Source organism: Loxodonta africana, chromosome 3 (assembly GCF_030014295.1).
Source record: "Loxodonta africana isolate mLoxAfr1 chromosome 3, mLoxAfr1.hap2, whole genome shotgun sequence".
In the NCBI taxonomy this organism is placed as follows: domain Eukaryota; kingdom Metazoa; phylum Chordata; class Mammalia; order Proboscidea; family Elephantidae; genus Loxodonta; species Loxodonta africana.
In genome coordinates this window covers 21,371,693-21,399,440 of record NC_087344.1, presented here as the reverse complement: position 1 = coordinate 21,399,440, position 27,748 = coordinate 21,371,693, and the positions used below count along the sequence as shown (strand labels likewise).

The 27,748-nt window shown below is 41.0% G+C and overlaps 2 protein-coding genes across 2 annotated transcripts; both read right to left on the bottom strand.

Moving 5' to 3' along the window:
- Positions 1–44: 44 nt before the first annotated feature.
- Positions 45–17,773, bottom strand: ZNF317 (zinc finger protein 317). The gene is made up of 7 exons (XM_064280599.1): positions 17,559–17,773; positions 4,635–4,766; positions 3,925–4,064; positions 3,286–3,412; positions 2,741–2,836; positions 2,012–2,097; positions 45–1,485 (listed from the first exon to the last, which is right to left on the bottom strand). Exons 2-7 carry the CDS (start codon positions 4,663–4,665, stop codon positions 166–168), a joined length of 1,800 nt encoding a protein of 599 aa, XP_064136669.1. The 5' UTR covers positions 4,666–4,766; positions 17,559–17,773; the 3' UTR covers positions 45–165.
- An 8,816-nt stretch (positions 17,774–26,589) lies between these two features.
- Positions 26,590–27,708, bottom strand: LOC100665616 (olfactory receptor 7G3-like). Its single transcript, XM_064283124.1, has one exon. It carries the CDS (start codon positions 27,599–27,601, stop codon positions 26,663–26,665), a length of 939 nt encoding a protein of 312 aa, XP_064139194.1. The 5' UTR covers positions 27,602–27,708; the 3' UTR covers positions 26,590–26,662.
- Positions 27,709–27,748: the final 40 nt, after the last annotated feature.

The window sequence follows — 27,748 nt, the reverse complement described above, 5'->3', positions numbered from 1 at the left end:
ACGCAAGTCTTCCCACAGTTATTATACAAACTGGGTTTCTCCCATGTTACATATATTCTTTTTTGTCCAGTAAAGTGAGAGCCCATGAAGGCTTTCCCGCCTCCCTTGTGTCTACAAGGTCTATTTCCAGCCTGAAGTCTCATGTTTATCTTAAAGAAGGTATATTCACTGGAGCCTCTTCCACGCCGATGACGCAAAGAGCTTCTCTCCTCGGTGCGTTTTCACATGACTCCTTAGGGAGGAATGGTCACTGAAGGTTTTCCCACAGGCAAGGCATTCGTAGGGCTTCTCCCCAGTGTGTATTCTCCGGTGCACGTTAAGGTTAGAACCTATGCTAAAGGCTTTTCCACAATGATCACACTCGTATGGTTTCTCTCCTGTGTGAGTTCTCATGTGTGTGTTAAGGGTAGACTGATTTCTGAAGGCTTTTCCACACTGTCTGCATTCAACCCGTTTCTTTACAAGATGAATGCTCATATGTCTCCTTCGTGATAAATAATCACTGAAGACCTTTCCACAGGCGGTGCATTCATAACGTCTCTCTTGGGTATGTATTTTCCGGTGTGCTGTGAGGTTCGAGCTTGCACTGAACGCCTTCCCACAGAGATCGCACCCATATGGCTTCTCCCCAGTGTGAGAATTCATGTGTGTCTTAAGGATTGACTGGTTTCTGAAGGCTTTTCCACACTGTCTACAGATAACGGGTTTCTTAACGATATGAATTCGCATGTGTTTCCTCCGTGATATGACATCACCAAAGACTTTACTGCACTCCTTACATTCATATGTTTTCACTACCATGTGGTTTTTCTTGTGCAAGTTAAAGTTAGACTTCCAGCGGAAGGCTTTGCCACACTGTGTACACTCATACGGTTTCTCTCCGGTGTGATTCCGGACATGTTCTTTAAGGTGTGAGGGGTGCTGGAAAGCTTTCCCACAGTCGTGACATTCATAGGGCCTCTCTCCAGTGTGTGTCCTCTTGTGTGCAGTGAGGTGGCAGCTCCTGCCGTAGGCCTTCCCACACTGGTTACACTCGTAAGGCCTCTCCCCAGTGTGAATTCGCATGTGTATCTTCAGGGCGGAGAGGGTGCGGAATGCATTTCCACACTGACTGCACTCAAAGGGCTTCTCTTTGGTGTGTGTTCGCACATGACTCCGAAGAGCTGAAGGGTCATTGAAGGCTTTCCCGCAGGCACTGCATTCATAGGGCTTTTCCCCAGTGTGTATCCTCTTGTGGCGTGTGAGGGAAGACCGTGTGGTGAAGGCTTTTTGGCACTGATGGCATTCATACATGTTTCTCCCACTGTAAATGCTCATGTTTTGGGTAAGGTGTGAGCCATCTTTGAAGGCTGCCCCATAGTCATGGCGGTGATAGGGCCTCTTCCCATTGCGACGTCCCATTTGCTGAGTAAGATGAGCCCCCACGCTGAAGACATCAAAAAAGTGAGCATATTCAGTGGGTTTCTCACCAAGCCCCATTCTTTCCTGTTGATTAAAGAGATGAGTGCTGAGTAAAGCATTTCTCATATTAACTACATTTATAGGAATTCTCCCCACATAAACTGATATGAATACAAACAAAGCCCATCATTATCATTGTGACTAAAGATGTCATCATTTACAGTGGAAATGTTCTGTTCCTGTTCATTTGTGCTCCATCAGTTAGGACAGGTGAATGCCATGCCACTCAGGCTGCATTATACGTTATGTTTACAAGGCTTATTACATACAGAATTTGGTAATTGTTCAAAACTGAATTGAGCCTAACATTCAATATCTGAGACATGGTTATGGAGCTATTTACTTATCGAAACTCTAAGTGAAGAAGTATTGGGCTAGGTTTAAGGTATTCCCCTGAGCTGATAATATCGTCTCTGAGGTACTACTTCCTCCTAGGACATGTCATTTGCCTCAAGTGACTTGTCTGGCACTTGAGCTGTTTTTCTAACTTAAAGCTGCCCCAGTCTTCTCCTGACATGGAAGATCAGGTATTATCCCAAGAAATTCTTACCGCTGTCATCACACCATGGGATGTTTCCTTCCCAAAAATATCTTCCAAAAGAATAGACCATTTTGTTTTAGATGGAATCTCCCAATCTGAAACATAATGGAAAAATATTAACTTGCTGAAAAAAGAAAATACTGGGATGATGATGTCAAAAACAGGTTTGTTTTGTTTTTTTTTTTTAATTCTAACACTAAACATTGAAGACTTATGTGAAAGGGAAACACACACACGATCAAAAATGACCGCTAAGAATTTGGCAGTATGAGATATATATATAATGACACTCATTGCTATCAAGTTGATTCTGACTCATAGTGACCCTGCAGGTCAGAAGAAACTGTGATCTTCACAGGAGCTGACCACCAGGTCTTTTCTCTCATGGAACTGCTGGTAGATTTGAACTGCAGACCTTTGTGTTAGCACCTGAGCGTTTAACCACTGAGTAATGACAGGGGTAGAAATTTAATTCACTAAGAAGTAAATATTCAAAATTGGCATTCATACTGAAAGACAGTATGATCAGAAATGTAAACTATGAAAGAATGGGATAAAAACACCAAATTTAAAGATGAAGGGGGTAATTAGATCAGAGTACTTGTGAAAGAATGCATGGGCAGTGAGAGAGAAAAAGGCATTTTTGAATTTCTTGGTTGATATTTCCTAACGTACGTTGCCATGACCACTGCATAAAGCTGATACTTGAAAGCACACACCCATTTGACTGGCGCTTACCTGGACAGGTGCCTTGGCAAGCTCCCCTCTCCTCTGTCCTCAGCAACTCTTCTTGCTCCAAGTGGGAGATAAGGCTGGGCTTGCCAAGCTGATATCCTACTCACAGGGAAAGACACATGTTGAGGGAGGGCTGTGCAGAGGACAACCCCTTCCATTACACTGGGGTCAACATATATTTAGTGAAGACGGACAAATCTATTTAGGAGCAGCAAAATGGTGGTGCCAAAATTCTAAAAAAACAAAGTAAAGGTATTTTTCATAAAAAAAAAAAAAACACAAATGTATATACATTTAGTCTTCCAAAAGAATGGGGAATTCTTATCTCAGAAACCCACACTCAAGTTCAGACACACATGTGACAACCCCCAAAGTCCATGCAACGGACAGGACTCAATATCCATGGTGAGACACCAGGAGGGCAGGGGCCAGTCCTGCTTGTTTGTAACTGTATTTCAAATTCCCACAAAAGTCCTGGGTCACAGCAAGTGCTATAAGAAACTGCTGGATTCATGGATGGATAAAGGAAGAAATGATGCCAGCCTCACCGACTGAAGTAAGGTTGCTATAGTTCTCCAGCATCACGTCTTTATACAGTTTTCTCTGAGAAGAATCCAGCAAGGGCCATTCCTTCTCAGTGAAGTCCACAGCAATATCCTGGAAAGTCACCGACTCCTAAGACATCACATACATTCTGGGTCAGTGAGAAGGCAGCCTATCGACGTTTACAGGAAAGACAGCTAAGGCTGAAGAAAGGGCGTGAGAGACCCAACACGCAGGATTTTCAGACAGGGTTCTGGGGTCTCAGCTTTTATTCCAGAAGTCAGTCCTCAGAGCCTTCCCTTCCCCATGAGGTGATCTTGTCCTGTCTCAATGCTTCAGATGAACCTCTGACACAAGACCAAATCTCTCTCTTCACTTCTAGCCTGGTCTAAGAGCTTCTAGCTCCATCTCCAGGGTTGAGCATGGGCCTGAACATTCTGCAAGCACATGGTATATATGTCATTTCCCCTAATGTTCCTGACTTCAGGACAGCCTCGCAACGTTCCTTGGCTCTCTCTCTCGTACCCTGATGAGGCATCATTCAACCTGGATGAAGAACTGAAAGAAGTCCTCAGCATGCAGTAGTCGGGGCCTTCTAGGGCAGTACCTCACCTACCATCAAGGGCCCTGAGATCTTGGTGTACCTTGGACCCAGCCCCGGTGGGTGTTTGAGGTGCCAGGTCATTGCAAGGAAACAGGTCCACACTCTGGGGACAGGAATGGTCTTTTGGAGAAGGAGGAATTTCCAAATCCTGGAGACAAGTAGGTTCTAGGGTAGACACAGCTAGAGAAGAGAGGATCCATGAGAATCAAAGCCTGCCCAACATCACAACACTCACAAATCAGGAAATTGCCTGACACTAACCATGAGCATCCACACCCACAAACATGCACACAGATGTACACATATAAACATATACAGACACATGCAAAACGCTTTGTAAGACATCAGAGCAGGCCTGCATCACTCAAGGACAGAAATTAGGGCAGAGAGGAAGTGATATAAAGTCACAATTTATGGGTGAAGAAATTGAAGTTCTGAGAGGCAGAACTGTAACTTTGCTCATGTTTATTCAAAGTAATAAACAGAATAATGTAGGGTGACTTGCATTCTGCCCACCGTTCCTCACACATCTAGCACACATACTCCCTCCTTTTCCCAAATCCACAAAGATCCCAAATTGAACACAAATCACCCGGGGGCCCTGCAGCTTTGCTCCTACCTCTCTCTAGTTCACCCAACCTCCCTAGCCCTCCCTACAGCTGCGTAGCCCCTTTAGCTTGGTGACTCCTCTGTCCAACAGGGGTCACATAAGCTTGATTTCTGAGTGCATGCACTGATTCAAGAACTTACCAAACAGGGGAGACCAATCTGGAGCTGCCATCCTGTGAAAAGGCCAAGAAATCTGCCTAAGAGCCAGCCAGGCAGTGGGAGAATCAGGCAACTCCTCTTCTTCCTGTCAGTCCTCTACAAGCAGCCATCTATCTGCAGTGAGAGAAAGAGTAACCCAAAAAATCCATTAACCATTAGTCAATTCCAACTCACAGTGACCCTAAAGGACAGAGCAGAACTGCCCCACAGGGTTTCCAAGGCTATGACCTTTGCAGAAGCAAACTGCCACATCTTTCTCCCACAGAGTGGCTGTTGGGTTTGAACTACTGACCTTTAGGTTAACAGCAGAGTGCTTAACCACTGCTCACCACAGCTCCTTAAAAGAGTAATTAAAAAACCCGAACACATTGCTGTCAAGTTGATTCCCACTCACAGTGACCCTATAGGACGGAGTAGAACTGCCCCATAAGGTTTCCAAGGAGCAGCTGACGGATTCAAACTGCCGACCTTTTGGTTAGCAGCCAAGCTCTTAGCCACTGCTCCACTGGGGCTCCTAAAAGAGTAACAGGGTTAGTCAAAGGCTTTCTATCTCTCTGCATACTGAAGACAATTCTTAGCTTTATGTTTTTCAGTATTTCCTCTTTTGAGCAGCAAGTTATCTATCTGGGACATTTATTTTACCTAGGTAAAACCTCCAGGCAGGGCGCTGGGGGTTCCCGGCTTACCTCAACTAAGCTTCAGGATTCATTCTTCCCAAGTGATTTGTCACCAAGGACAATTATGCTGAACTCCCTCACTCATTAAAGACTTTAGTCCAGGCTTCTGTTCTTAATCCCTGCCATCATGTAGGATGCCCCTAATATCCACGGGGAGGGTCCCATCTCCAATGCCCTCTGCCCCTACACTCCACACCAGCCATACATGCTCTCTGCCATGGCAGAATCTGTCATCACTGAAATCTGCTTTACCTCCCAGATAATGATTCAGAAATCTGCTCTCTGGAAAAGATCTCCTTCACAGCCTTCTTCTCACATCAACTCTCCCACTGGAGAGGATTCCAGGCCACTCGTGCTTCTACCACCTCACTCCCCATCACCCACCTCCTCTTTGGATTGCTCCACTTATCCAGCTGAGATTCATCAAGATCTTCAACAAGTTATTTGGCCAAATTCCTTTGTCCCTCTATTATCACCCCTGTTAAACAAAACAAAACCAGTCCTGGATGATTCCAACCTGCTCCCTGTAAGATACTTGGTAAAATTGGGCAAGGTACTTGGTACCTTGAGAAGCTCAGTCACTGACTCTGAAGAGGCATCTACACCAAGGAAAAGCATACCGGGCAATCCAACCTCCCTAAGACAGTGTCGAAATCTCGCTAAGGTTTTTCTAAATCTCAAACATTCTTAGCAATGCCCTACTTTCAGCAAATAATCTTACATTTCACTTCACAGTAATCATGACTTTAAAAGGCACTTTAGCAGAGAACTGGAAAATGAAACTTTAAAACAATTCCTTTTATGATAGCATAAAATACATCAAATACCTAAGAATAAACCAAGCGAAAGCTGTGCAAGACCTTGACAGTAAAAACTACAAAACACTGCTGAGAGAAATCTAAGACCTAAATAATTGGGGAGCTTTTCATACTCTCTGTGTTCTGCCAGCGCGACCACAGCCATTTCTCTAATTCCCATCTCTGTCTCCTAACACCCATGCTCCAGTATGAATCCCACATCTGAACTCCAGACCATACTTCCACTGCCTACTAACAGCCACCACTAAACATCTCACACAAACCTGTTCCTCCTCCAGTGTTTCCAGTTACAACAAACAGCACCAGCAGCCTTCCTTTTATATAAAATCTGTTGTTAGGTACCACTGAGTCAATTTTAACTCAAAGTGACCTCAAGAGACAGAGCAGAACTGCCCTGTAGGGTTTCCTAGGCTGTATTCTTTATCAGAGCAGGTTGCCAGGCCTTTCTCCCACTGAGCCACTAGATGGGTTCCAACTGCCAACCTTTAGGTTTGCAGCCGGGCACTTAACATTGTACCACTGGGGTTCCTTACATAAATTCAACAATAAGCAAAATTAAACCATAGAAAGTAGATCAAAATAACTTATTTTTTAAAGAAATTGGCAAGCTAACTCTAAAATATATGTGAAGAAGGTAAGAGCCAATCATAGGGCAATAATGAAGACAAACTAGGCTTGTGCTATCTTAATTATTAAGATCTGTTATGAACCTTTGACTGATGCAAGACAAATGAACCGCTGCAACAGAGACTCCACAAATCAGCTCATTTGTACACAGTTAAATGAATCGTAAGAAAGGTGACACAGCAGTTCACAATGGAGAGAGGATGGTGTTTTCAAGAAATGATGCCGGATCAACTAGATAACCATATGGGGAAGAGAAACTTCATCCCTAAACACAAAGTATACAAAAACCAATTCCACATGTTCTGTAGATCTAATTGTGAAAGGTAAAAACAATAAAGCTTTTAGAAAAAATGAACAGGAGACCAATCTTCATGACACTGGGGTAGGCAATGATTTTATAGGCAGGACACTAAGCACTAATCATAAAAAGAAAAATGATAAGCTAGACTACCTTAAAAGGATGAAAAGTCAAGCCATCATGACTCATATCAAGAATATATAAGAACACAAACAAAAAAGACAGACAACCCAGTAGAAAAATGGGAAAAGGATACGGGCAGGCATATCATAAAAACTAATGACCAAATGGCCAAAAAACGTAAGAACAGTGATGAATTTCACTAGTTATTGGGGAAATGTAAAATGAAAACACAATGCCATTACCACTATACACCCACCAGAAGAGGTAAAATGAAAAAGATCATACCATGTGCTGGTGAGAATGCCTACAGTGTAACTCTCAGACACCTCTGGTGTCCAACCACTTTAGAAAACTGCTTGGCAAGACCTACTAAAGCTGAATGTACACCTAGCCTATGACCCAGTAATTTCACTCCTGAACATACACTCAACAATTTGTTTACAACATCAGTCAAATGTTTGTCTTAGTATATAGCATACAGTGTACCTTTCTATGAATAAAAGCATTAAAGAAACATTTCCAGATACATAAGAACATCTTTAACGTAACAATACAGTAAAAATAATTTTTGATGCATGTCACAAGGTAGCACCTATTTGTTTTTACAAACCACGGTACCTAACTCAAATTTTTAATACAATAGGCTTTACGACAATTGGTTCGAAACTATGGGCTGTATGTAAGTTGGATGTTCACAGTCCAGGAACTGGCCTGTATAAGAGAATGATCACAATACACTATTCATAATCCAAAATGAAAACTACCCAAGTGTCCATCAAGAGTAGAAGGGATAAACTGGGTGTTACTTATCCACACAAAGGAATACTATACAATCATGAGCATTAACTTTTCACTGCTGCATGCAACAAAATCACTGAATGTCACACAATGTTGAGGAACCCAGACACAAATGTGTACGTACTTACGAATTCATTTATATAAAGTACAAAGATGGGCAAAACTAACCTATGTAGTTAGAAGTCAGGTTAGTGGTTACTATGGACAAGACAGAGGTAGGGAATAATGACTGATAGGAAACTCAAAGGGGTTTTTTGATCTAAGAGCTGGTTATGTGGTTAGGTTCTGTTTATGAAAATTCATCAAGCTATAATTTTATGATATGTACTCTTTTTTGTATTATATTACCTTTCAAAAAATTTAATGATATTTAATCGCCCTTCTTAACTTTTTTTTATAGTAATTGGTCTCTTCATGTTTCCCAACTCTTGTATGAATTTTAGGAGCCCCAGTGGCACAGTGGTTAAGAGCTTGGCTGCTAACCAAAAGGCTGGCAGTTCGAAACCACCAGCTGCTCCTTGGAAACCACTGTTCCACTCTGTCCTATAGGGTAGCTGTGAGTCGGAATAGACTCAATGGTATCGGGTTTGGTTTGGTTTTGATGTAGAATTTCGTTTTTATTTAACCAGGAATTCTTCCGTTTCTTCTAGAATTTAAAATTTGCTGCCCACAGATTTGGACTCCCTGAAATTCTTCTTAATCTCTTCTCATTTCTAATGTCATGTCTGCCACTTTTAAAAAACAAAAACTACTCTCCAGAGGTGCTTCATTTACAGTACCTTTAGTTATGCACACATTTCTCACAATGGGATAAAACTTTGCCAAGCTGATGAATTACTTTTTATTCAGAAGACAGGGGATATAAAAATACATGTTTAGAAACAGAACCCATGATTTTACAGATAAACTAAAAAATGAAGGGCAAACAACTTCCTTGGGCCTCAGTTAAACTGTTACCAAACAGCCCCCACACATCTGTCAGTTTGTCATACTGTGGGGGCCTGCATGTTGCTGTGATGCTGGAAGCTATGCCACCAGTATTCAAATACCAGCAGGGTCACCCATGGTGGACAGGTTTCAGTTGAGCTTCCAAACTAAGACAGGCTAAGAACGACCCAACAGTCTGCTTCTGAAAAGAGTTAGCCGGTGAAAACCTTATGAATGATCAATGGTACTGAAGGAAGAGGTCCAAGCTGCACTGAAAGCACTGGGGGAAAACAAGGTTCCAGGAACTGATGGAATACCTATTGAGATGTTTCAACAAAGGATGCAGCCCTGGATGTACTCATTTGCCTATGCCAAGAAATATGGAAGACAGCTTGCTACCTGGCCAACCAATTGGAAGAGATCCGTATTTATGCCAATTCGCAAGAAACGTGATTTCAACCAAATGTGGAAATTATTGAACAATATCATTAATATCATACGCAAGTAAAATCTTGCTGAAGATCATTCAAAAGTGGCTGCAGCAGTATATCGACAGGGAACTGCCAGAAATTCTAGCCAGAGTCAGTAGAGGATGTGGAGCCAGGGATCTCATTGCCGATGGCAGACGGATCCTGGCTAAAAGCAAAGAGTACCAGAAAGGTGTTTACCTGTGTTTTATTGACTATGTAAAGGCATTCGATTGTGTGGATCATAACAAATTATGTATAGCATTTTGAAAAACAGGAATTCCAGAACACTTAAATGTGCCCAAGAGGAACCTGTACATAGATCAAGAGGCAGTCATTCCAACGGAACAAGGGGATAATGCGTGGTTTAAAGTCAGGAAAGGTGTGCATCAGGGTTGTGTCCTTTCGCCATATCTAATCATCTGTATGCTAAACAAATAATCCAAGGAGCTGGACTATGTGAAGAACGGTGTATCAAGATTGGAGGAAGACTCATTAACAACCTGAGACACGCAGATGACACAGCTTTGCTTGCTGAAAGTGAAGTGGACTTGAAGCACTTACTGATGAAGATCAAAGACCACAGCCTTCAGTATGGATTGCACCTCAACATAAAGAAAACAAAAATCCTCACAACTGACCAATAAGCAACATTATGAGAAACAGAGAAAAGACTGAAGTTGTTCAAGGATTTCATTTTACTGAGATCCGCAACGAACACCCATGGAAGCAGCAGTCAAGAAATCAAAGAATGCATTGCACTGGGCAAATCTGCTGCAAAAGACCTCTTTGAAGTGTTGAAAAGCAAAGATGTCACCTTGAAGAGTAAGGTGCGCCTGACACAAACCATGGTGTTTTCAATTGCCTCATGTGCACACAAAAGCTGGACAATTAATAAGGAAGACCAAAGAAGAACTGATGCCTTTGAATTGCAGTATTAGAGAAGAATACTGACAATACCATGGGCTTCCAGAGAACGAACAAATCTGTCTTGGAAGAAGCACAACCAGAAGGCTCCTTAGTACAGTAAGAGTACATCTTACATACTTGGAAATGTTATCAGGAGGGATCAGTCTCTGGAGAAGGACATCAAGCTTGGTAGAGAGTCAGTAAAAAAAAGGAAGACCCTCAGTGAGGTGGACTGACACAGTGGCTGCAACAATGGGCTAAAGTATAACCACCGACTGTGAGGATGGCGCAGAGCCAGTGTGTACCTACGGCTGCTATGTGTAGAAATCGACTTGATGGCACCTAACCACCACCACTGCCCAACATCAGCCCTGTTCCCTAGAAATATGAAAAATCAAATGTAATACAAAATAATTTGTTTTTTTTAATACAAAATAATTTGCAAGTAAATTAGAAAAATTAAAAGCACTTTGGAGGACAACTTATATAATGATGAGTGAAGTAATAGTAATGGCAGTATTCCTCTTTGTCAGTTTTAGAGCCAGTGACCAGCACTGCTACTGGCTAGGCCCCAGGCCTGGCCGTGTGTTAGGCACTTTCTGTGTGGGGTCTCCCTGACTCCCCACAGCACACCTAACAGATAGGCATTATTAGTATCATCAAAGAGATGTGAAAATGGGCTCAGAGAATTTAAGAAACTTGCTGGAAAGAAACATGGCAAATGGCAAGGGTGGGAACTGGACCCCAGTTTCTTTAACTGCAAAGCCTGAGCTCATTTATCCATGGAGGTTTGGGAGGGGGAAATGGGATCAGTAGGAAGTATCACCTGAGTGAGAACAGTGAAAGTAAAACAATCACAGGTTACAGTGCCCATTCTCTGTCCAGTTGATGCACTGCACACCCCCCGGAATATTAGTTCTTTTACTTTTCCTCTTATGCAGTATGAAGAAATACACAAATATTATCATCCCTCTCACTCATTTCTAGATACCATCACACTTATATCCCCAACTGAGACTCTAGCATCAGACTTCTACTGAGGCTACACAGGTTGACAGGGGCTCAAACTCAGTGAAGCACAATGTGTCCACCCTTACCTCCTACCCATTCCACAATGCTCAACCAAAAGGCTTCTGTCCGACTCCAACCTCCCCCCATCCTTCACTTTTCCTGTCAGTACTGATACCGATAATGCAAATAATAACACCAACAATATATGGAGTGCTTACTACATACAAAGCGTTCTCCTGATTACAGGGACACTCTTCTTTAATCCTGATGATGACCCCAAGAGTTAAACAGCCAGAGGAAAAAAAAAAAAAATACGTTATCTTTAAAGCGAAGGTTCTCAAACTTTAATTTGCATAAGAAATCTCCTGGAGGATTTTTTTTTAATAATCATTTATTTTTTATTGTTGTTGAAAATATACACAGCAGAACTTAGACCAATTCAACAATTTCTACGTGTAGAATTTAGTGACATTGATTACATTCAAATTGTGCCACCATTCTTACCCCTCTTTTCTGAATTGTTCCTCCTCCATTAACATAAACTCACTGCCCCTAAGCTTCCTGGTTTTTTTTAAAACATACGTTGCAAACAATTCTCTCCAAACATAAATAAATAAAATGAGCAAACAAAAAACCTTACACTGCTGGCTCCATCCCCAGAGCTTCTGATTCAGTAGATCGGGGATGGGTGCAAGAATGTACAATTCTAACAAGTTCCCAGGTGGTACTGATGCTGCTGATCTGGAAATCATACCTTAAGAACAACTTTAAAGAAATGAGCATTAGACTGACAGCTGACATCTCACCAGCAACAATGCAAGCCAGAGATAGTGGATTATCATCAAGGTTCTGGAATGACTATCCACCTGTAATCCTATAGCCACCAAAAGGTTGAGAAATGGCCAAACAATGATTTTGGGGGCTTTACACCTACAGACAAAATATATTCTAAAGGACACAATAAATGGAGAAAGAAGTAAACCCAGAAGAAAATTCAGAGTGTAAGAAGCAAAGTAAAACACACATAGTGTGTATAAAATGTGTATAAAATAATCTCTTCTGATGTTTAAAAAAGATATGTGATAGAAAAACACGAAAATCAGGAGTGATAACATATCAGAATCTAAACTTAATGAATGTTGTTGTTTTTAGGTGCCATCAAGTCAGTTCCGATTCATGGCAACCCAATATACAACAGAACAAAATGTTGCCTCGTCCTGTGTCATCCTCACAATTGTTGCTATGTTTGAGCCCACTGTTGCAGCCACCGTGACAATCCATCTCATTGAGGGTCTTCCTCTTTTCCGCTGACCCTTTACTTTACCAAGCATGATGTCCTTCTCCAGAGACTGGTATCTCTTAACAACATGTCCAAAGTAAGTGAGACGAAGTCTCGCCATTCTCACTTCTAAGGAGCATTCTGGCTGTGCTTCTTGGAAGTTAGATTTGTTCATTCTTTTGGCAGCATAAGCAGAGATAATTCTTATCCACTTACTCAGGATAACCACTAAAATAACAAATTTAAAATGTATAGGGAACAAAGCAAAATGAGAAAAATATTCAAATGAAAAGAAGCCAGAGCAACCCAAAAGAACTGAAAGCATGGACTCAAGTAGCACACCAGTGTTCACTGCAACATTATTCACAATAGCCAAAAGGCAGAAATCAACACATGAATTGAAAAGTAAAACATGGTTACACATTCAACAGAATACTATTCAGCCATAATGAGAAATAAAGGTCTGATACATAGTACAACATGCTATACACGGACGAACCTTGAAAACATTACGCTGAGTGAAATAAATCAGACACAAAAGGACAAATATTTCATAACCCCATGTATATGAAATATCTAGAATAGGTAAATGCATAGAAACAAAAGTTTATTGGTGCTTACCAAGGGCTGGGGAAGTTATTGCTTAAGTGGCACTAAGTTTCTGTTTGAGTTGATGAAAAATTTCTGGAAATAAATAGTGATGATGGTTGCACAATTAATTAATGTCACTGAGTTGTACACAATAACTTTTTTAAAAGTTAGAAAAAGGAAAAAACTAAACACAAAAATATTAATATAGAAGATCTCATGGACTAAATGCTTTAATTCAAATACAAATATTGACACAATGGATTAAAAATAATCCAGTTATATGTTAAAGTCAATCACAAAAGGACAAATACTATGATATCACTTATATGAAATGGGCAAATATACGCAAGCTAGTATTTATTACTGGTTATCAGGGGTGGTGGGGGGAGAGGGAGTTACTGTTTAGAGGGCACTGAAGTTCGGTTAATGGTGGTGGACTAAGTTGGAAAAGGTAACAATGGTTGCACATGAAGATAGTAATCAATGCAACTGAATTATACATGTTAAAATTTAAAACTGTTGGATAGGCAAGTGTTTTGTTATGCATATTTTTACCACAATAAAAAATATGGAGAGATAAGAAAAAAATCTAGTTATATGCTATTTACAAGAGACATCAAAAACATAAGGCTACAGTAGGGTTAAAAATAAGAAGATACACAAGGCAAACACTATAAAAAAAAAAAGCTGGTTCAACTATATTAGTATCAGACAAAATGGATTAAGACAAAAGGCTTACTAGATAAAAATGAGGTATTATATAAGGGCAACAGGTATAATTCAACAGGAAGACGTACATACATTGTAACACGGCCTCAGAATGTTATAATGTAAAACAAAAAGGAAAAGAATTTCGAGGTAAAATGGATGAGGCTACCACCAGTGTTCTCAGTTCAAGCAGGCAACTCAATAACCATACAGCAGACTGAAGGACATTAATAACAAGCTGAACTTGAATAGCATCTCCTAACTCTAAAAACCCAACCACACATGGGGCCACAGGAACATCTCAGAAAATGACACCAATCTTGGATCACAGTGCAATTAAGTTAGTAAACAACGACCAAAAGAAAACCAGAAAAATATCACGGGAATGGAAATTAAAAGAAAAAATTCTAAACTCACATGTGAAAGCAGTCCTAATATCCGGTAATATTTAGGACTGAAGTATAATGAAAATACTACATTGTAGTTCTTCAGAAAAGGAGAATTACAAGCCAATTTCACCAATAGATCCAAAAACACCAAACAAAATATTAGCAAACCGAAGCCAAAAATGACAGAACATATATCCTGCCCGTTAGTTACTGCAATCTTAATGCAAATTTAACATTAGAAGATTAATTAGAAGATCAAATGGTTTAATTCACCACTAGTAGATGAACAAGAAAATTATTAGTCTCTCATTCAACGCACAAACAGTACCAACTATCACACCATTTAAGGTACTTTAACTACATTAATAAACTGATATGAAAGTAGATACTAAAAAACCTACATATAATCTAGAATATACAAATACACAGAGACAAAAATTTCAATATTTATCAGGGTTTGGAAATATGGGGAATGGGAAGTTATTGCTAAAGGAGTACTGAATTTGTTTGGGGTGATAACTTTTGGTAATAGCGATGATTGTTGCGTACCATGAACTATACATTTGACAATGGTTAAAATGACAATTTCTTGGTTTCATATATAAAACCCACTGCCACTGAGTTGATTCCAACTCATAGCGACCCTATAGGACAAAGTAGAACTGCCCCAAAGGGTTTCCAAGGAGCAGCTGGTGGATCTGAATTGCCAAAATTGGTTAGCTTGCAGTAGCTCCTAACCACTGCGCTACCAGGGAGTTCACCCCCCTGTGTGTCAGAGAACTACAGCCCACATGCTTTTCAATGACTGATTTTCAGAAGCAGATCACCAAGCCTTTCTTCCACGGCCCCTGGGTAAACCTGAACCTCCAACCTTTCAGGTAGCAGCACTAACGGTTTACACCACCCAAGGACTCCACATATATATTTTGCCACACTGATTTTTTTCTTTTTTAAGTCTATATACTCATGAAAAAAACTTCCATGATGAGAGAATGGAGCTTACTAATCTAATAAAAACTACCAAGAAAGAAGAGGTGTTTGGGGTGATGTAAATTTTTGGAAATGGTTAGGTGATGGTAGCACAACATGGTGAATTTAATTAATGTCATTGGATTGTACACTTAAAAAATGAAAGTGTCAAACATTTTATAGTACGTATTTTAACCTAAGGTGGGGGAAGGCCTCCAGCAAATGTAAAAGCTAATTCACTTTAGGATCAAAAAGAAAATGTGACTGCCTAAAGTTTCTAATTCAAATTCTAATCATTGATAATGGAAGTCCCTGACAGTCGTGAAAGGAAACATTAGAAAATGGGTATGATGTGAAGGGAAAATATATTTAGTTATTTTATACAAATGATAAAATTGTGAAGAAAATCCAAAAAACCACATAAATTAATTAATTATAGACTTTAGCCAGTTATCTGGACCCAAACTCAACAAAGCAGTTAGAAAAAGACGTTAATACGACTGCTGAAATAATACCATTTACACAGCAGCAGAACAAAATTCCTGGGAATATCTCAAACAATAAAACTTAAATCCTTTTTGCAGGTATTTATAAAACTTTACTGAAAGGCATTATAGGAAATGTAAATATATGGAGATATAACTTGATTAGGAATTGTATCACGCAATGGAAAAAATTGCCATTATTCCCGAAATTCGCATCTTGATTCAATGCAGTTTGAAAACAAAATCCCAGTATGCAGAACTTGATAAGCTGACTCTAAAAAAAATTTATATGGAAGAACAAGCTAAGGAATGGTCATGCCTGCTCCTGAAAAGAATGGCTAAAAAAGATGTACATAATTCATCTACAAGATATTTAGGAATCTCTAAATTACAAAATTATTGAAATTATTAAGCTTTTGTACCTCTGTATCGTTACCCAGAAAACCCAGGGATAGGCAAAATGGACCAAGGGAAAAGAATGCCCTCCCATACACGGAAATGTGATTTATGACACAGATAGCATTAAACACAGAAAAAACAAAGAACTTGAACAGTTATCAATACCATGCAAAAAAGCAATTCGAGATGTATTAAGCGCTTAACGTGGAAGCCAAAACTATTATCAAAAAAAAACAAAAACCCAAGACAGTAGTTAAAACTGTTGATGTACATAAGATATACACCCATTCACGCACTCACTCACCCGAAAGAAAAATATTTTGACATTACTTAAGGATGTTGACTACACAGCATCATGACCCAGAATGCCAAACCTGGGCCGACTCTTACACACGGGCCCCATGACTTTACACAAAAACGTTTACGGGAGCCTTATTCCCAAGGAGAAACAGGTGTTAACACGTCAAATGTCCATCTACAGTGGAATGGACAAGTAAGTTGTGGTATATGAGTTTTCACTGTGTCTAAGTGCATCACTGTAGATAAATCACAAGGTAGGAGAACAAAAAGAAGGATGTCTCTGAAAATATTACAAGTATGACTTCATTTACAAATGATTACCAAAAATAGAAAATATATTTTTGGAAAAACATACATAAACGCTAAAATCCATTAAAAAAAAATCACGGAGGAAGAGGAACATGCAGATTGAAAGGAATACACAGGTTTCTGGGTTTTAATAATCTCTTGACCTAGTTTGTAAATCTGCTTTATTGTTGTCCTTTTAATTGTATGTACACAGGTTCGTACTGAGTTTTTTTTTTTTTTTTGCATGTATGTTCTACTTCCCAATTTAGAAATGTGAAAAGGATAAATGGAAAGTATAAGATGGTAAAAGCCAATGCAAAATATTAGTAATCACGATATTAATGGATTAACTCTCAAGTCTAACAATGCTGAATTTTAAAAATCTAGTTATAGGCTATTTACACGAAAGTCAACTAAAATAAAAAAAAAAAAAAGTCCACTGAAAGGAAGATACGCCAGGCAAATGCTAACAAAAAGAAGACCAGTGCGCCTTTTTAACATTAAATAAAATTGACTACAAAGCAAAAGGATGGTTTATCCTCGAGTCTCTAATTCCTGCCCTCTCATTATCGCCTGAACTCACTTTGGCCAGGCTTTTCCTGCCTCCATCCCTAAGGACTCAGCTTTCTAACCAGGTCACCTGCGCCTCACACGTCGCTAAATGCAGTGGTGAAATCCGAGTTCTCCCATCAGCAGCGTTTCACACCGCTGATTCCTGCATCTAAAACACACCTCTTGCCAGGCGGCCGGCTGCCCGGTCCTACTTCTCCCTGCCTCGGGGGCCTCTCCCGTCCTCAGGAACACACGGGAGGTGAGGGGTTAAGCGAGTAAAGCGCGGCTTACACGATTGGGGGCAGAACCGGGGAAGCGGAGGTCCCGGAACCCGCCGCCGAAAGGCCGAAAAGTTCATACAGAAGATCCCCGTTTACCGCAGGGATGCGGAAGAGTCCCCAACAGCCCCAAAGAAGCTGCCGCGAACTACTCTCCCTTCCCCATGTGTCTCGCGGCAACCGCCTCCCTAGAGTAATGGCTTCCGCCCCACTTCCGCCTTCTAAATCTCGCGGGATTTCATTGGCCGCCTCTAACCCGGAATCGCGGGAGGGAGAGGATTCTGGGAAATGTCGTTCTCAAACTTAAAGCGGCTTCGCAGCCAGGACCAGGTGGAATCTGATGAACCAGCTTCTCTACCCAGCTTCTCCTGGTTCAAGTGCCCTGAGGCTGAGTCCTCAGGCTTTTTCTCGTCCTATTATCTTTCTCTCTGCTAGCCTCAAATCTCAGTGCGCTAGTATACACTAAAACCAAAAAAAAAAAAAAACCCAGTGTCCTTGAGTCTATTCCGACTCATAGCGACCCTACAGGACAGAGTAGAACTGCCCCATAAAAAAAAAAAAAGCCCCATAGAGTTTCCAAAAGGAGCATCTAGGTGGATTCGAACTGCCAACCGTTTTGTTAACAGCCGTAGCACTTAACCACTAGGCCACCAGGGTTTGCAGTATACACTAAGGACTCTAAAACTTCCGTCGGAATCCACACCTTTACACTGAATTCCAGGCTGCATATGAGACATTCTCCACTAGGATATTTTATGGACCTTTTAAAATTCCACAAATCAAACTCCAGAGTCCACCTTCTCAATCCTAAAAAATATTAACCCCATTTTTCTACTTGTGCAGTTTAAACCTTGATGACAACCCTTGGCGCTTTTATTTGTCTCTCTTTCCACGGCCCCAGATATGATCCTTCAGCGAATACTGTCATTTCTACCCAGAACCTGACACCGTTTCCAGAAATGTTTTTCTTGCTCCTGAGTGAAGAAAGGTCGTGGGGTAACAGGGGAAAATCGGAGTTAGCATACTGTGCTCCTCTTTTGAAATAACGGAGCCAGGAAGTTAGGAGGCCCAGCTCCGAAGGCGTCATGCACTTTACCTGGAGGAGACGAATCTGAAGAAATTCTTGCCAGCCTTCCGTCTCGAGTTCTAGTCCCACTCTGGCACGGAGGGCACCTTCAGTAAATTTCTGATAAGCTTTGTTTTTTTCTTCTGTATAAATCAGCCACCTCCTAGGGCTGTTATAAGGCTCAAATGGGGAATGCAGGTAACTCTGATCTCCTCAGAAGAGCAAATGGAGTTAGGACAACCAGAGGTGAGGACCCCGGGTGGGGGTACCCTAGTCAGACCTGCACTCTCACCTAGCAGGATGGAAGTTGAGGGCCTGGCAGAACTGGTCCTCTGCCTTAGTGGGTATGCTCCTTGTGCCCTGCCCCAAGAAAATGGGTAGACTGGGGAGCTCTGGGCCCTCAGTTAGTAGAGGACAAAACTAATGGTCCATTTGCAGACTCCCGTACATTTTTGGCCCATGCAAGTACCGATGTCAAAGAAACTGGATTATGTGAAGAAGAATCCGGCATCAGAATTAGAGAGGAAGACTCATTAAAAACCTGTGGTATGCAGATGACAAAACCTTGCTTGCTGAAAGCAGAGGACTTGAAGCACTTAGTAATGAAGATCAAAGGCTATAGCCTTCAGTATAGATTATGCCTCAACATAAAGGAAACAAAAATCCTCACAACTGAACCAAAAAGCAACGTGCTGATAAACGGAGAAAAGATTGAAGTTGTCAAGGGTTTCATTTTACTCGAATGCACGATCAATGCCCATGGAAGTAACAATCAAGAAATCAAGGGATGCACTGCAGTGGGCAAATCTGCTGCAAAAGATCTCTTTAGAGTGTTGGGAAGCAAAGATGTCACTTTGAGACTAAGATGCTCCTGACCCAAGCCATGATATTTTCAGTTGCCTCGTATGCATGCAAAAGCTGGACAGTGAATAAGGAAGACCGAAGAATTGATGTCTTTGAATTATTGTGTTGGGGAAGAATATTGAATACACCATGGGCTGCCAGAAGAACAAACAAATCTGTCTTGGAAGAAGTACAGCTAGAGTGCTCCTTGGTTGTTTAAAAAAAAAAAAAAAAAACACCTTAGCTCTTTGCTGGAATTTCGCTCAGGGCTGTAATTTGCCACTGCATTTAAGCCCAAAAACAAACCTAATTTTGACTGTCGCCATCCATGCCATTCTGACTCGCTTTGACCCTAAGTGTTACAGAGTAGAACTGTCTACTTTGCTGTAATCTTCATAAAAGCTGTTCACCAGGCATTTCTTCCACAGAGCAGCTTGATGGGCTCAATCACCCACCTTTAGGCTAGCAGCCAATTGCAAACTGCTTGTGCCACCCAAACTCCTACATCTTAAGCTAGTGCTTCTCTTCTCAGTTCTGAGTGTGACTGTGTACCAGTCACCTGGGGGCTTTTTAAAACATGGCTTCTGGGCCTCTCCCCTAGTTTCTGATTCAGTTGGTCTGGCACAAGTCTGATAATTTGCATTTTTTAACAAGTAACCAGGTGATATTGTCGATTTGACTTGTCCTGTGGAAGGAGCATCTTATTTATACCTGGAGTCTAAACGATGAACCAGTTGCCATCGAGTTGATTCTGACTCATGGTGACCCCATGTGTGTCAGAGTAGAATTGTGTTCCACAGAATTTTCGATGGGCTGATTTTTCAGAAGTAAATTTCCAGGTCTTTCTTCCCAAGCACCTCTGGATGAACTCCAAACATCTACTTTTCAGTGAGCATCCTAGCAAGCGTTAACCATTTGTACCACCCAGGGATTCCCTAAGGAATGAAGAGGTGACAAACTGAGAATACTGCTTCTTCCATTTCCTTGTGGTCACTCAAGAAAATTAACTGACCCCAAGGTGCTTTCTTAGTAGCCTGCTCAATAAAAAATTCTAGCTGGAGGTCAAGTCTCAGCATGTATGTCTTTGCATCACAAAGTCCTCAGCTGCTTTCCCAGTCAGCTGCTTCCTCAAGGGTTCTCAGACATTTGGGAAATGAAAGCTGCCTTCCTACAACCAATGCCCCATTTGTGGGAGCCCCTATTTCCCACCAAACCCAAGCCAGTTCCATCTCAGTTGTTGTTCCTCAAATGGGCTGTAGAAGGCATTGGCATTGCTTCAAGTGGCTTGGACAACAGGACGGTCCCTTAGGCTAGCAGTGCTGCATATATTTGACTTTGAGCTGATTAATTTATATAATCAAGGAGAGAGCTTCCTCCACAAATACCATTTCTTCATGTTCAGGTATAACCCGTACTGAAGGGTTTGATCTTCATCAGTAAGTGCTCCTAGTCGTTTTCATTTTCAGCGTCAAGGTTGAGTCATCTGCATATTGCAGGTTGTTAATGAGTCTTCCTCCAAACCTGGTGTAGCATTATTCTTCTTATAGTCCAGCTTCTGGGATTGTTTGTTCAGCATGCAGATTGATACAACCCTGGCACATACCTTTTCCAATTCAGAACCAACCGTTTGTGTGGAAATGGGGAAAAAAGAATATATACCTTCTTGATGATATATACAATACCTCTGGAAAGATACACAAGAGTCTTATTTGTGTCTAGTACATTTATTTACAGATAAAGGCCTTGGTAAGATAAGATCCACTTGCTTTGCCTGCTCAATAATAATTAGCCCGTGGACAAAATAATTAATATTGTGCTGTTAAACATTCACAGTAACGAGGAGTCTTTTATGTACAACTAACTTTTGCTTTGATAACCGCAAGGTTTTTAGTGTATTGCACTTGATATAACACTTGTAATCATATTTAAAACAGAAATTGGGAAAAGATTGGAGTTAGGTCTTAAAATGCGTATGTTGTTGTAGTTAGGTGCCGTGGAATTGGTTCTGACCTGTAGTGACCCCATGCACAACAGAACGAAACACTGCCAGGTCCTGCGCCATCCTTATATTCCTTGTTATGCTTGAGCCCATTATTACAGCCACTGTGCCAATCCACCTCGTCGAGGGTCTCCCTCTTTTCTGGTGACCCTGTACTTTACCAAGCATGATGGCCTTCTCCAGGGACTGATCCCTCCTGATAACATATCCAAAGTATGTAAGACACAGTCTCGCCATCCTTGCTTCTAAGGAGCATTCTGGTTGTACTTCTTCCAAGGCAATATATACATATTTTAAAAGAAAATTTTATCCTTAATCATATTGGGTTGTTAACAATTTTTATCACAACTTTACGGGTAACTATTTTTTTTTTAACAATTTCTATTGCAACTTTACTAGTGACACCCTAGCGTGCTACTATTATTCAACAGTGTTAAGTTAGCAAGACATTCTAGGGCAATAGTGACACCTTTGTTCTCCAGGGACTATTGTAGTACAGGCAGTCCCTGGATTACAAATGAAATCAGTTCCTAAGTGTGTCTTTATGATTTGAATATTTAAGTAAGTCGGAACTGGTGCATATGGTTCTTATTTAGCCTTACTTTACTGCAAAAAATGGTTGGAAACTTTACCAATGATGTAAAAGCTGCTGTTGCAGCAAGTGAAGGTGATTGTGATGACCAATTTGTTGTGAGTAGAGGTTGGTTCAATAGTTTCAAACAGAGGGTAAATTTACATAATTTTAAAGAGCAAGTATGAGTTGTCTGCAAATTGGATGTTCATAACCTTGGGACTGCCTGTAATTTTTCTGTATAAAATTTACATATTATGTAGACTGTCATATAAATTCATCCCCTTCTCAGGTACAAACTAATCTATCCTAAGATCCTTGGGTTGTACACTTTCCACTCCTCTGGTAACCAAGAGATTATTGGTTTGAACCCACCCAGTGGCAGAAGAAACAGGCCTGACAATCTGCTTCTGTATTACAGCCAGGAAATCCATGTGGAGAAGTTCTATGCTGTAACACATGGGAGCTCCTAAGTCACAAATCAGCAACAGAAACAAAATAAATTATTCTGCCTTGTCACCTTTTATCCAAAAAAAAAAAAAAAAAAAAAGAATGAGTTCCTTGATTTCTGTATGTCCATCTTCAAATCTACGTAATTTACCTCATATTGTGGGTAGGTGGAAGAGGCTTGCTGTTAGCTTATTTCCTGTGCCTGAATTTTGGCAACAAAAGAAAAAGTTCCACAATTTTGGATTCTTATTTTGCACATGTACACACAAACATACAGAATTAATACATAAAGAAAAATGTATTTAGAATACCAATTTTTTTTTCTATGTGGTACGTGTGATTTTCCTAGGTAAAATTGTAAGAACACTTGGGATTCAAAAACAGAAAATTATTTAAAGTAATGTTGGTGGTCTTAAATCATAGAATTTTGTAAAATGGTAGCCCCTTCCACTCCCCAGCCCCCTACCACAAGCCTGGTCAATTTTGTATAATTTGGTTTCAGACAGACTTTGAAACTTCCAAAATTTTATCACAACTTTTGCTAAATTAGAAGAAAAAGAAGTGCATGAAGAGAATACGGAAGTGCCAACTAGTTTTATTTGTGTTGGAAAATAATGTAAAATTGAATTTATATGAAAAAATACTGCTGCCTGGGTCCTTTCCCAGAGATTCTAATTTAAACCCTATCTGGAGTATTGTTTGTTTGGAGTATCTGGGCATTGGGATCTTTAAACACTTTCCAGGTGATTCTAAAGTGCAGCAAAGTTTGAAAATCACTGCTGTGGCAACAGAGACGAGGGAAATGTTGGAATAAACCTATTATGTGCAAATTGCTCAGCTATACTCTAACCCACACCTTCTGCCCCTTCCCACCACCTGGTGGAGGACACTCCCTGCCCCAAGGCATTAAGAGCGCATTACCAGCATCCTTGGAAAACACTTAGGTAGCTGGAGATGAGGGGCCAAGGCTGCAATGAGGATAAGAGACCTGGAGTGCTAAAGAATAAGGGTGGTATTTAACTTCCAAAGAAAAGCCCATTGCAGTCTGGCTTATAGCAACACTTTAGACAGGGTAGAACTGCTCCACAGGGTTTCCAAGGCTGTAAACTGTATGGAAGCAGACTGCCCCATCTTTCTCCTGTGGAGCAGCTGCTGGGTTCCAACCGCTGACCTTTCAGTTAGCAGCTAAGTGCTTAACCACTGAGCCAACAGGGCTCCTTCCACAGACAAAAGCAAACAAACCAAACCCACTGCCACCAAGCCAATTCTTATTCATAGCAACCCTATAGGACAGAGTAGAACTCCCCCACAGCTTTTGCAAGGCTGTAAATCTTTACAGAATTAGACTGCCACATCTTTGTCCCACAGGGTGGCTGGTGGGATCAGATCGAAGACTTTTCAGTCAGCAGCTGTGTATTTTACCACTGTGCCACCAGGGCCCCTTTCCAAAGACAAGGTGCACGTAATTACCATCACAAGCCGCGGAACTGGAATGGTAATCAGAGTTTTTTGGCCCACAGGGCTTTTTGGTACTGGGGAGTTGGTCACTAGTCTCCAGGAGTGAAACATGGGGTTGTTGATTTGAAATAGCCTTTCACGTATTCGGGAGCATAGCAGTGAACGTTTAACAACCAATTCCCCTGAGGCAGGCAAAAACCTGATTTTTAGCATGTGGGGTTTTAGTTTCTGCTTTAGCAAATCTGGGGTGGGGCCAGACCTAAACCTACCCAGCACTGTAAGATGGTCAGTTACATACAGCGTTTGTGGAGGAAGCCCTCTCCTTGGTTACATATATTAATCAAAGTCAAATACATGCAGCCCAAAGAACCTTCCTATTGTTCAAGCCACTTGAAGTAATGCTGACCAACTTCTATGGCCTATTTCTAACAAATTCCCTAGTGATGCTGATGTTGCTGGTCCAGGGAGACTGTTTTGAGAGTCATTGACATAGTATATGAAAATTTGCAAGTATTGGATAAATGGCAAGTATTACAAAATTACCACACTGAATTTTCCAGTGTCATTTTGAGAGAGTTTTCACCTCGAGACTCAGTGTTCATTCAGGCAGCATGGCATGGCAGCTAGAGCACAGGCTTTGCAGTAGGATGGATGAGTTCAAACCCTGGCTCTGACCTTTAGTAGCTGTGCAACCTTGGGACCATTATTTAACTTCTCTGTGTTTCTTCTTTCCCGTTTGTAAAATGGAGTCTAAAATTGGTGCTTGCCTCCTAAAACAGTTGAGATAACTAAAGAAGTTAATGCAAGCAAAGACTTGGAACAGTTTCTGGCACAATACAACTCTCAATAAATTTTATCTATTACCATTTGCTTTATTTGACATCTACACTTGTCTATGCCAAGAAATTTGGAAGACAGCTACCTGGCCAACTGACTGGAAGAGATCCATTTTTATGCCTATTCCAAAGAAAGGTAATCCAACAGAATGTGGAAATTATTGAACAATATCAAGAAGATCACACACAAGTAAAATTTTGCTGAAGATCATTCAAAAGCGGTTGCAGTAGTATATCAACATGGAACTTCCAGAAATTTAAGCCACATTCAGAAGAGGACAGGAAATGAGGGATATCATTTTGCTGATGTCAGATGGATCCTGGCTGAAAGCAGAGAGGTGGTTTCTTTTCCTGTGCACAGGGTGCCATATCTCCATGGCTTGCATGATGGCAGATAACAAGAACAACAAACAAACTTGACCCATTGGAGATATACATAACAATGTATCCCATAATCATAGGATACACATTTATTTTCCAGCACAAACAGAACATTTACTATCTTTGACCACATAAACAGCGTAAGGCAATTCTCAACAAACTTCAAAGAGTTAAAATCATACAAACTGTCCTCTCACCACAAGGCAACAATGCTGAAAAATCAGTAACAAAAGGATGAAAAGAGATGCTCCATATATTTGGATACTAAGAAGTGCACTTATGTATAAATGTTGCGAGTTAATAGGACTTCTCGGGGTACAGTGGTTAAGAGTCATGGCTGCTAACCAAAAGGTCAGCAGTTCAAATCCACGAGCCGCTCCTTGGAAACCCTATGGGGCAGTTCTGCTCTGTCCTGCAGAATCACTATAAATCAGAACCGACTCAACAGCAACAGGGCTGGGTGGGTTAATAAGAAATCCCAAATGGCTTCATTCAAATACATTTCCCTGTATAGATTCTAACAGAAATGAGGACAAAGAGGAAAAGGAGCATAACTCCAAGAGGAGAGGGTGAAGTGAGGGTTGATTTAATCAATACGTTAAAATGGATGCGACTGAGTGTCTACTGAAGAAGGTTCACTAACCTGAGGATTGCACAGCTGATAATTACTCATTTATTTTTAAAAGTTAATTAAAAGAACTTATTTTTAGAGTAGTTTTAGGCTTACAGAAAAATTGAGGAGAAAGTATAGAGAGCTCTGCCGTATCCCCTCTCTCCCTATTTAATTTTACAAGTCGTTAAATACAGACAAATTGCTGCATATGTACAGCGAAACCTGTAAGAGCTTGAACTTGACGGGGTTGCCTTGCTTTTCTGGGTCTCATGAGTTTTCCACCTTTGACCAGGGTGTTGATTACCACTTCTCTATTACTCTCTACTTGTGGAAAATACTTGAGTTTTCCTTCTTTTGCAGGTTTCCACCTTCAACAGGTTCCAGCTTTCACATGTTTTACTATATAAAATATTGAACTATCTCAGTTAATATTCCTAATATCACCAGTAAGGATGCACTATGACTCTGTTCTTTTTATAGAGGTGGAAATAGAACTCAGAGAGTTGTTACTTGATACACGGGTAGTGCAAACAATTTGTGCTCAACTACTAACCTAAACATTAGCAGTTCAAACCCACCTAGCAGGAACATGGAAGAAGGTCCTGGTGATCCTCTTCCATAAGGATTACAGCCAAGAAAACCCTATGGAACAGTTTTTTTCTGTAACACATGGAGTCGCCATGAGTCGGAATCAAGTTGGTAGGAACGGGCTTAGTTTTGGTTTTAGTAAGACATAAAAAAGCAGGATTCAACACAAAGCTATTTGCCTTGACAGCCCTTGAATTAACTACTTTGCTGGAAGAATTGAATTATAGAAGCATCAGAGTCTCTGGCATACTCAGTATTTCATTTCTTTTGACACTTGTTCTAGACGTCCACATCGAAAGGCAAAAGACACAATCAAAAATGGGAAGGTGTTGCAGAGATAAGTTTTCTCAAGGCCCCTTTCATGTCCCTGTTCCTCAAGCTGTAGATAAAGGGGTTCATCATGGGAGTGACCACGGTGTACATGACTGAGGCCACTGCTCTCCTCCTAGAGGATAGAGTAGCTGCAGAGCTAAGGTAGACCCCAACACAGGTCCCGTAGAACAAGAAAACAACAGACAGGTGAGACCCACAGGTGGAAAAAGCCTTATTCTTGCCACCAGTCGATGGGATTCTTAGGATGGAGGAGAAGATTCGAATGTAAGAGAAAATGATCCCAGAGAGAGGAACCACACCCAACAGGCTAGTCACTAAGTACACGAGGATGTTATTGATGAGGGTATCAGAACAGGCCAGCTTGAGGATCTGAGCAAGTTCACAAAAGAAGTGAGGGATTTCCAGGTCTGTGCAGAAGGACAGATGCAACACCATCAGACTCTGGAGCAAGGCGTTCATGATGCTAATGAAGAAGGAGAGTAGAATCAGCAGGCCACAGAGACGGGGGCTCATGATGACTGTGTAATACAGAGGGTGGCAGATGGCCACAAACCGGTCATAGGCCATCACAATCAGAAGTAAATTGTCCATACATATAAAAACCGTGGAAAAATAGACCTGAGTAAGGCAGCCTGTGTAACTGATGGCTTTGTTCTCTGTCTGGATGTTTACCAGCATCTTGGGGACTGTGGTGGAGGTGAAAGAGATGTCGACAAAGGACAAGTTGGAGAGGAAGAAGTACATGGGGGTGTGGAGGTGGGAGTCAGAGATGACAGCCAGGATGATGAGCAGATTCCCAAGCACAGTGACCAGGTACATGGACAGGAAGAGTCCAAAGAGTAAGGGCTGTACTTCCGGATCCTCAGAGAGGCCCAGAAGGAGGAATCCTGAGACAGCTGTGCGGTTTGCTGATTTCATGTTGTTGATGGGTCTGAAGCAAAGTGAAGCAGAGACATTCAATGAAATTTTTTATGCCTTAAATTCTAGTAATATTGAAATAAATCTTTCCCTCAGTTTCCTCTACTTATTTCCTTCCTTCACCGAATATTTTTTTGAGCAGCTCCA

What these genes read in the sequence shown, in the direction of transcription:
- ZNF317 (XM_064280599.1), bottom strand. Translation starts at nt 4,665, where the DNA reads ATGGCAGCTCCAGATTGGTCTCCCCTGTTTG. An exon ending in AGATTGGTCTCCCCTGTTTG is followed by an intron (nt 4,065 to 4,634) that starts GTAAGTTCTTGA and finishes TCTCTTCTCTAG; the next exon opens with CTGTGTCTACCCTAGAACCT. An exon ending in CCCATGGTGTGATGACAGCG is followed by an intron (nt 1,486 to 2,011) that starts GTAAGAATTTCT and finishes TTTAATCAACAG; the next exon opens with GAAAGAATGGGGCTTGGTGA.
- LOC100665616 (XM_064283124.1), bottom strand. Translation starts at nt 27,601, where the DNA reads ATGAAATCAGCAAACCGCACAGCTGTCTCAGGATTCCTCCTTCTGGGC.